The sequence below is a fragment of the Clinocottus analis genome, unplaced genomic scaffold (assembly GCF_023055335.1).
Source record: "Clinocottus analis isolate CAN_PGR_092001 unplaced genomic scaffold, fCliAna1.0.p SCAF_162, whole genome shotgun sequence".
Classification (NCBI taxonomy): Eukaryota; Metazoa; Chordata; class Actinopteri; order Perciformes; family Cottidae; genus Clinocottus; species Clinocottus analis.
Window position 1 is genome coordinate 2,290 of NW_027175890.1, and position 10,932 is coordinate 13,221.

A 10,932-nucleotide genomic window follows, 5' to 3' on the forward strand; every position below is an offset into this window, starting at 1 on the left:
GAGAAGGCCTACAGTGTCCTTCAGATGCCAAAAGCATTATGCAAGTTCTTTTCATAGATTTGCATTATGCTTTATATGTTGAGCTTCATAATCTTACTGCCTCTTCAACTAAAGTATGAGCTTTGTGATATGTATGAATATATATATTGTATTCCTAAAAACTAACAAGATAGCCTTGAGTTTAATTGCTTAAGTGGAAAGAAATAAAACAGCTGACACGACCTGAGAGGTAATCTCGTACAGAAAACAATGATAGAAGAAACTGTTTTGCTTTGAAGTAAAATATTTTTGTTGAGCGAAGATTCGATTACATTTTTAAACGAAACTGGAAACTGGAAAACTGGAAATCCCTCAAACCAGCCTTGAAAGCCCATTTAGTTTGCTGTGGCAAACTGTAACAAACATCAAACTGCACTTTTTATTTAACTATATAAGATAACTATTTATTGAGACAACAACTGAATTAAGAGAATAAATAGATTTGGAAACTGAGTGTAAACTACAAAGAAATGAGACTGTGACCACCTTCATATTTGAAATGGTTTTGGCCATTATTTAAGTTTTGAACAGGCAGCTCTTAACAGGTACACAGTAAGTATGAAAAGGCATGACTTGGACAGAGAGTGATGCATCAAATGGGGCAGAAATGAATTCCAACTTGCTTTAATAGCTTTTGGATATGCAAAGTGGGGCTACTGCACATTAAATGTAAGCTGCAAGTAAGAAATGCATAGTTGACAACCGAAGAGAGAAGAGAAAACAGTAGTGTTTAAGGGACCCTTTCCCTAAGTAAAATAATACAACATTTAAAAATAGATTGCCTTCTCAGGTTACCTTCTCCAATACACACACCCCACACCCTGGGGTTAAAACTTCTACTTTTACACTGTACCCAATGCATGTTTTAATCTCATCATGCCACCCAATGTATTAAGTTATGTTTGGTCTCTCTTGCCATGTCTTGTTTCCCAAAAAAAATAATAATAATGTAATATTTTTTTTTTTTTTTTAAACATAGAAAACAGTAGTAATCAGGTTGCCTGCAGGTTTGTAGTTCATGTACATTGTGCTTGCTTTAGCTCATTGATATCAAAAAGAGGTGTCTGGCTATGGCACAAGTCAGCAGATGTTTTTCAATATAAAAGCACTTCAATGTATTGTCTATCTTACTGCTTCTTGTTGTTTTCTGAGGTGAACCTCACAGGTCCAATGGAGAACATCACTGGGTTCTTAGGCAGATTTGGCAAATCCAAAATGGAATCAATTTGATGAGGAGCTTTGTCCAAATATGTGAACACAAACAAATCTCGTGCGAAACCTAAAACTGAAGTATCAAAGCATCAAGCTAAATTGCTACCGAGAGAAACATACTTAAGGCTTCCTGGGAGACAGAGAACTGGAAGATCTTCAGAGTTTGTGATTTTACTTCCAAATGAGCTTTATTACATTTTGGCAGAAAGTCCAGATGCTCATGAAATCTCCATAAAAATTGTTGTTGTGCCCACAATATCAGTCTGCTTTGGCTGATGGAGAGTTTTGGTGTCGTCATCATTTAGCTCTGTTTGATGGATTTAGGAAAGACTTATTGATGTTCACAAATGGATTGTCCTTTTACTCTTCTCTCTATTGCTCAAGGGATATGATGGTACCAATCCCTCATCATCAACAGGAACAACTTCGACCCACTGGCCTCTTCTCAGCTTTCGGTATGGAAGTCCGTCTATCTGCCTTTCCTCCAATGGGAAACAACACAGTCTGAAAAGAAGACAAGAAGAGAAACTTGAGTAACTCTCATAAATATTCTATCATTTCACTGTGTCTTTAACTGGCATGCTTTATGGATATGAACCTGGGGCAACTGAGAGGTACTCAACTCAAGCACAACTTTACTCTCAAGTTTCAAATTTTTGAGGAGTCACAGTGAAAGTAGTTGCAGCTGTTCTTGATAAACTGCACTACTTGAGTTGTTCACAAGATTGTGCCTAAATCACAGAGACTTTGACCACTGTAGCATCACGTTGTTATCTGGGTCATTTGTACACTAGACACACTACTACTTTTATGTGCCAGTGAAGTATTTGCTTGCACATAAAGACCACAAGCAGACAAAGGAACAACTTTCTCCCAAGCCATAAGACTAAATCAATAAATAACACAAACACACATGCACTCCACACACAAACATATACACACAAATACACCAAATGCATACAGGATGTAGTCTAGAATTATGGTTCTTTTGACTTTTTGTAGTATATACATGACATTTTCTAAACTGAATGTGCCTCACACTCATAATGTTGTGAACTTTCTGTAACAGTTGTAGGATGCTTGGGTGGAACTCGTTATAGAAATATATTTATTATACGCAATGAAGGTTTGGGATCATTTTGATAGTAGAACAACATTTTGTTTGAATGAACAAATTCAGTTTTCTTTCATTTCAATTCTTTTGATTTTAATCTCGAACGACAAGAAAGATGAGCCAGAGGATAAGCTGGCACATAAATAAAAGTACAAAACTATTACGCCCGACAAGACATAATGGATGTGAACCATTCGAGGAGCAGATGTGCTCTTAAAAAATGTTTCGGACAGGTTACACCTCCACCAAAGGGTTGTGTAAGTCACAGGCAAAACAAGAAGATAAGTGAGTGTGTGGGATTGTTCAAATTGTTTTTGGAGCCAGTAGGCTGCTGTGAAGCTTCAACTTCTTCTCCAAAGTAGCAAAGACTGCAATTCCTCAAATGGGCAATTGAGACTGGCAGTAAGTAGATTACTTCATAGGCTGCTGTGTAACAGTAGTGAATTTTCCCCTGGAGGGAAATACAGCTTTATGGATATAATAAGATGATAATTTGTATATTTATTCTATTTATATTGTTAATATGAATTTGCAAAGTAACACAAGCTCAATGCAGCGAGTACAATATTTGCCACTGAGATGTTGGGAGTAGAATAGCATGAAATAGAAAGACTCAAGTAGTTGAAGTCAGGTAATTTGGGACAAATAAAGTTCTACATCTTGAGCTTTGGAATTGGACCCTTAGTTGTCAGGACTCCATCATAGTAGATTGTCCTGCCTGGGGAGTTTATAATTGTTGTTCTTTGCTTCACATTGTTCTTTACGCTGACTGCACTGCTGGTGTGTTAGTCTCTGTTGTTATAGTACAGTCACATTAGAAAACACATTTTCTGTTCTAAAATTAAAGTGACAGACTGCAGTTTCACCACAGGGTTTCCTGTGATATACTCACAGTCCTGCTGCGCTTCTGTGCTTGCAAAGCACTCGCTGAAGAGGCAGTGCATGGTGTGGCAGAAGTTGTCCAAGAGAAACTTTGGTGAAGCAAATCGCCAGCTGGTCTCTGGCACTCTGTCAGGCTCTTCTGTTAAATGATCCCAAGTGTCCTGGATAGTCTCTGGAAGCTCATGCTGGAACACCTGGACACAAACACATGCATGAGAGACATCCAAGTAAGCTGGATCCATAATCCATGAGGCGCATCTATAAATGTCAATATCTTTGAAGAGATTAATCAACAATACTTCAGTGGCAAATTCCAAAGTAGAAGAGAGTTCTTCTCAATTTCAATTTCAATTTTAATTTCAGTTTACTTTGTATAGCCCAAAATCACAAGTACAAGATTTGCCTCGGCGGGCTTTACAATCTGTACACATAACATCCCTGTCCCAGGACCTCACATCGGATCAGGAAAAACTTCCCCAAATAAAGATAGTAAAAACCCTTTCACATGCTGACTTCTTCTTGCTTTTATCTTCTTCAAAAAGGGGTGTATGGCCAACAACCCCGATCCTAAGAATTGTCATAGTCGAAGTTCACTGACAAAAACGGTTTGATATCGATCACAGAATAAAACCTGATGAATTAAGGTTGGAATGTATAAAAATGATTAAACAACACAGATATACCTTGTTTACACGACAGCCCTATGTGTGCAAAATAAATGAATGATTAAAATTAAACTCAACATTTGAGCACAAATCTGTGTCCAGCGTGATGGAGTTATGTAACTACATATTATTTAACCCTAGAACACTAACGTTGGATGACTTGCACCCGATTGATTGTGGCGCCATTATTTTTATATATGATCATATTTTATTGAAGATTCCCTAATATTTCACCCAATTTTGAGTCAGGTACCATGATACCTGTTTTTGGTTTTATGAGAAGTTATAGGGTAAAATAAAGGAAGAGTACTTCAATTTGTATTGTTATATTTTAATATATTTTGATGAGCAGTACATTTTATCAGGTATATTATAGCGGGTGACATATACCCAACGTTAGTGATAGTGAAACTATTTTTAATATGAGTGTTCCAGGGTTTGAAACTGATATTTGCACTGTTTGAGATTTAATTAACTTCAGGCTTACATATTTAATGTTTAAAGACACAATGTTTAGTGAGACAGTAAAGATGAGGTTTGTATGAGTACAGAACCAAAAAAAAAGTATTAACAAATTAAGTAAACTCAGACATATGGCATTAGTGTGAACTCGAAGATGCATGTCTGAAAATACTAATTACGACATGATGAATATAAAAAAATTGGCCTCTTAATTAGCATGGCTATATATTTTATTTAAATTGAAATTGCCTGAAATTAAAAAAAAAAAAATTAATCACAGTGAATTATATCACAAGGAGTCATGGAGAGGTCATAGGTCCAAAACCCACATGTCAAACATGTCAGACCCCTACGCCGTTGCCTGACGTGCACCTCCAAAAAAATCCTAACTACTCAAAACCATGAACTAGGCTTTAAGACTCACAGTGTACTTCAATAGACACAGGCGCTGTGGTAAGGATGTCTAATATGTCAACGATAATTATGCATGTAAATTGTCAAAACATCTGTGTCTGTTACTTACTGGACGAAGTGTTCCCAAACCTTTTCACTTCAGGGACTTCTTTGACTTTCTGTCATTTTTTTAAAAACTTTTGGATACAATTATAGTGAAAATAAATGACTAAAGATTGTTATTTCTTTTTCAAATGACTGCAACAATTGGTCCAACATGGTTTAACACAGGTTGATGAAGACCCGTGTTGCGACTGAAATACTACAGTCTTTATTTAAAGAGGAGTTAAATACAGCTGTGGGACAGATATGTGAACTGAAGCTTACCTCAGCGGGATGTGACTGTACAAAGACGCCCTCCGCATCCCTGAAGCGTCTTTCCAACTCAGTGGTGTATGGACGTGAAGGATGTCTCTCTGGCATAATTCGGATAATCTGAAATTTCAATTTCTTTAGTTTAGGACCAAAAGATGCTCTCAAACTTCAAGACCGCAGACTATCTTCTCCATTCAGATCTTTAGACTCCTTGTACATAGGACGACACAAAATTGATTATTAAAAGAAGGAAAAAAACTTTGATCAGTGAAAGGATTGGAATTCACAATTCATTAATGCACTTCCTACAACATTCTTAAGTAATACATATATGTGCATAGTAAAAAAAAAAAGTACTAAGTACTAATGTGACACACCTGAGAGGCGGTAGCGTTTATTTAATTCTTTTGGAATGATTTACAAGTGGAGTTGTACAAAGTGACTCTTTACTCAAGCTTAGCTTCTTTTCCAAATTTTAAGATACAGAAAACATAATTGAGAAACTTAAATTGGAATCATTGTACTCACAACAAGCAATGAATTTGATGAAATCAACCTTTTTGTTGATTAATGCTGCTCGGAAAATCAGCTCCATTGCTTTCAACCGCTATACTGGTGTGATGCAGAAGACTGGGAAGGATCGAGTAAATTAATGAGCTTTGAGGACCACTGAGTATTAAATGAAGTGTGCATGAAGTGATGCTTAAGGGTGTTTCCATTTTTGTGGTATTAACTTGGCTACATGTCAAAGCACACTCACTGTAAGTGTTCATGGCTGCACATGTGGGCATTAGGACAAACCACCAGAGAGAGAATCCAACGAGAGAGTAGGCGAGAGAGACTAACAACAAACCCAGTTAAACTAACTCCATTGGTGGTTATTTACAGCCAGTTCCCACTTAATTAATTCTGGGGCGGCTGTAGCTCAGGGTGATGAGCGGTCGTCCCGTTACCACAAGGCAGCTGGTTTGATCCCCAGTCCCCCCACAGTTCACTTGCGAAGTGTCTCTGAGCACGACACTTAACCCATCGTTGCTGCCCGGGCGCCTCACTGGGCAGCCCACTTAATCAAGGATGGGTCAAATGCAGAGAAGAATTTCTCTGTGCATATGTTTATTTTTCTACAGATAACATAGGAGACACCAACAGAGTGCAGAGAGCAGAAGGAACTCATCCCACTAATTCAACCTGGCTGGCCTTGTCAGCAGCTCAGGTGAGCTGCACACAAAATGTGTGGGAGCCGCAGCACTGCTTGAAGCTCTTGTCCCTGGACAGCATAAAGTTAGTGCCTATTCCCGTTGTCAGTCAATACCTGACATGTCATTTTCAACTTCTGATCTTTATTGTCGGATTGATGAAGGCTTCATCCTTCTAATTCAACTCAAAACTGCATTTTTATCACATGTCAAAAGTGAGTTGCTGAACCTCTTTGGCCCTTCACCGATCTGAACACTGTTTGATTTGTGCCGTGCAGTGAACGGCTGCATAGTGGTCATGCTTTAGCTGTTAGCATTTTATGACCATCAACCAATTTAAATAACATTTTTATGTTTTATTTTTAGCAGACAAAATTAAATAAACATATGCTAGTGACAACACATGCTTTCTGTTACAAATAGCAATGGCCACACTCAATAAAAACTGCAGTGGTGTAATCATTTTGACAGCTCAGAATTAGCTGTTGGGAGATAAGGATAAGGGCACTGGTTTTAAAAAATGACACAAATTGTTTACACATGGGAAAAAACACTTCGCTTTGTGACAAAATCTAAGAAATGCATTTTTACAATATTCCTACCTTTTTTAACACGCCTTGATTGACCTGGAACCACAACCTCTGGAGCACAAGCTCATGCAACCCTGTGACCTGTAACCTCTGATCAGTGACGCAGAGGAGAAAAATGTTATTAGTACGTTTATCAGATTATGTGAATGTGCGACACCTCCACCTTGTCCTCTGACAGGAAAAGTAAAGGTATCAATAAAAGAGACATTTACCATTCTGTTGATGTCTGACAGTTTAAAGATTTCCTTATGATGAATCCTAATGGTGTAGTTGATGGGGAAGTTGTGCTTCTGTAATACAGAGGGAGAGAGAGAGAGAGAGAGAGAGAGAGAGAGAGAGAGAGAGAGAGAGGGAGAGAGAGAGAGAGAGAGAGAGAGAGAGAGAGAGAGACAGAGAGAGACAGAGAGAGACAGAGACTGGTTATTGTTGTCTCCTCTATAAGTCAAGTTGGCTGGAAATCACATACTTCAGTAGAAGTGGACAACGCTTCTAAAAATGACCCTTGAATACATTTCAAAACGATTGAGACACGCTCACAACCATGCCATTGTTCTCTCACCATGTACCGCCGCCTGTGGCTGAGGCTGTCGTTGAGTGTCCTCAAGGGTGTGCACATGCTGGCTGGTGTCGGGGCCATCAGAACAGGTGATAGCAGAAACAGGCCTACAGATGCCAGAAAATACAGAAGATAAGATTACATTCATAACCATATTATTCTTGCTTTTCACACCGTCCACAAGGGATGTCCCGATCAAGTGTTTGTCAAGAATACAGTCAAACAAAGGAACACTATACCTGTTGCATGTCTCATTACTCCGATGCTCTTTACAAAACAGAATTAGGATCTGACTAATTCTCTCTCTACAACCTAACTTTGGATAAGGAAAATATTCTGATATCAGACCACGCCTTAGGACAAAGAAAAAAAGATACTGTAGACCAGGTATGGGCAAACTACGGCCTATCAAATATTGGTAGAAAATTGTCGGGAGATGGAGTACAATCGCCAAAACACTTTGCACTATTGAAAAATATGCATTTGTAATAAATTATTGTTAAACTCTGAAACAAGTCTCTCCTGGTTGAATTGCAGCCACTTGAACTTAATGACTCACACATATCTGCACTAATTATGTTCTGTATTGCATGTTGCATATTGCTTTTGATTTTTTAAACGATATGCAGTGCAACACTCGGTAAAACTCTTTATTGCCACATATTTGAACTGTTTTGTTTTGTTTTTCACAGATTGCAGTTTATTGTTATTATCTTCGAAATATATTCAGTGCAAAACAGATTAATTGCAGCCAGTTATTTTTTGCACACATATACTTTATTTGCATTGTTTTAACAAAGTGATTGCACATTTTATTTGTTTTTGTCTGATGGAGCAGTCTGGTTTACTTGAAAGTGATTTAAATTTTCTTTATTCTTTTATTTGAAAAAGCACAAAGGAGGGAGTCACCAACCACTCAAACTTTGAAGCATTGGCAAAAAAAAGGTGCCCAACAACACTGTTCACACTGAAATTAAATCTAAGTGTTCTTTACTTTTTTAGTTAATGGCACAAACACTCTCCATCTATCTATCTGATACTGGCCCGTCTGCCACATTTTAAAACTCATTGTGGATACTGAGCCAATACGTTTTCCCACCCCTGCTGTCTGTCTAACAGGAGAAAGTGGGCAACTGTGTCTGTGTTATTTCGTCTAGTCTAATTAGCCGTGTCATTATTTTAACAGATGCTGAGTCAGTAAAGCAAGACACCCAACCCCTAGCTGCTCCCTGGGCTTCCACAGGGCAGCCCACTGCCCCCTAACCCAGAATGGGTCAAATACAGAGAAGAATTTCCCCAAGGGGAATCATAAAGGATACGTTTCTTTTTTCTTCTTTCTAAAAGAGTTCCGCTTTTTTACCTTTAAAATCCGACAATCGAGCATGTTAATATCGTCACTGTTAGTGTTTAATGATTGTCCTGACCGACGCCGTTGTCACAGAAAAATGTTCACTTGCGCTACTCATTACACAGCCTCACCAAGGCTGTGTAATGACAAGAACAAACACCAGAACATGCCATGTGAAACACAACACATGAGACATAACCAACATAAAAAGATGCTAAGTTTAAATCTAAAAACTACAACTAAAGGTGTTCATTAAAAAATCGAACCACTGCCGGGACAAAAGACCTTCTTAGTCGCTCGGTCGAACACTTTGGCATCCTAAACCGATCAATGAATGTACTTCTGAGTTCTTTAAAAACACAGTGATGGCTTTCAGAGGAAACAATATTTTTTAACTTGGCCCTTGATCTCTTTTCGAGAGTGACCTCTATAGTGAGTCCAGAGGAAGGTCAATCACTGAGCCAGCCTTTCTAATCATCTTATTGATTCTGTTTTTATCATCGGCAGTCATGCCCCCCCTCCTCCCCCCACTCAGCAGAGCACAGCATAAAAGAGGACACTAGCTACGATCCCCTGGTCAAATACATAAAGAAGCTTGCTGCTGATGTCAAAGGATCTGAGCTTCCTCAAGAATAAAAACCTTGACTTAGCCTTTTTAAATACAGCATCAGTGTTCTTTTTCCAGTTTGATTTGGTGTACAGATGCACCCCACGATATTTATATGACTGGACAATTTTGATTTGTTGACCTGCAATTATCACTGGGGAGACCTACTCCTTCCTTCTGAAGTCGAGGACCAACTCTTTGGTCTTTCCTATATTAAGTTTTAAAACGTTTTCCTCACACCAGCTAACAAAGAATTCAACCTCCCGTTTATAGGCCTGGTTATTGCCTCGGGTCAGAAGACCAACCAGGGCAGTGTCATCTGAGAACCTTTGAATGTTACAGGACACGCAGCTCTGCCTGTAGTCAGCTGTATAAAGTAAGAATAAAAAGGGGGATGAAACCGTTCCCTGTGGTGCTCCAGTTTTAGTTAAAAAAAGAGTCAGAATGTTTCTTATCGAGCCTGACAAACTGTGGTCGAGATAAAAGGTAATCTAAAATTCAAGCAATTGTGCAGTTTAAAAGTCATACGTTTTTTAGCTAAAAGGTGTGGATGAATTGTATTAAAAGCACTAGAAAAGTCAAAAAACATGATCCGAACAGAACTGGCGGTGGTTTCAAGATGACTGTAAATGCTATGGAGCAAAAAAAAAGTAGTGCATCATCTACCTCTACACCATTCTTGTATGCAAACTGCAGGGGGTCCTGAAAGACTGAGACCTGTCTACTCAGGTGACCCAGTACAACCCTTTCAAAACATTTCATGAGGTGCGATGTCAGGGCTATGGGTCTCAGGTTAGTAAGACGACGACTCCTCACACCGTTTGCCTTTGGGATGGGAAATTAACAAGATGTTTTCCACATTGCTGGAATTTTTGAGGAAAACAGAGACAAGGAAAATATATAGTGAAGGACTGAGCACAGCTGGTCAGCACAGACCTTTAGGGTGCATGGATGGACACCATCAGGACCTGCTGCCTTGTTCACATTAAGGCATTTTAATTGCTGTCAAACCTCCTCAACATTTATTAAAATGGCTGGGCTACAGTCCTCAAGGCTACTTAGAAGCAAGAGAAGCGAGGATGCTCTCGTGAGATGCAGAGAAATCCACTTCAGCAAACCTAGCAAAAAACTGGTTCGCTTCGTTTACATTGATCCTAGCACCAGACAAACTAGGATTACTGGTGTTACTACCAGTAATCGATTTCATGCATTTCCAAAGGCCCCTTGTTTACTATTGGACATTCGTCCTTCAACCTGTTCCTTATAATTCCGCTTACCTTGTTTAATTACAGCTTTTAACTCCTTTTGGGCAGTTTTAATCCTATCTTTATTGCCGCTAGAAAAAGCAGAAAAAAGCAGTGGATCTACCAACTGACTGTGCAATCCCTGGTTCAATGTGCCTGACCTTGACAACACTCTGTCCTCTTTTCTAAAGTTAAATAACACTACTTTGGCCTTTGCTATTGAACATAAACACAAATCGTCTTAACAAA

At 38.7% G+C, this 10,932-nt stretch overlaps 1 protein-coding gene across 1 annotated transcript; it reads right to left on the reverse strand.

Moving 5' to 3' along the window:
- Positions 1 to 1,571: 1,571 nt before the first annotated feature.
- Positions 1,572 to 7,586, reverse strand: LOC137787301 (interleukin-34-like). The gene is made up of 6 exons (XM_068579626.1): positions 7,488 to 7,586; positions 7,141 to 7,218; positions 6,941 to 7,018; positions 5,155 to 5,262; positions 3,258 to 3,441; positions 1,572 to 1,755 (listed from the first exon to the last, which is right to left on the reverse strand). Exons 1-6 carry the CDS (start codon positions 7,563 to 7,565, stop codon positions 1,721 to 1,723), a joined length of 561 nt encoding a protein of 186 aa, XP_068435727.1. The 5' UTR covers positions 7,566 to 7,586; the 3' UTR covers positions 1,572 to 1,720.
- Positions 7,587 to 10,932: the final 3,346 nt, after the last annotated feature.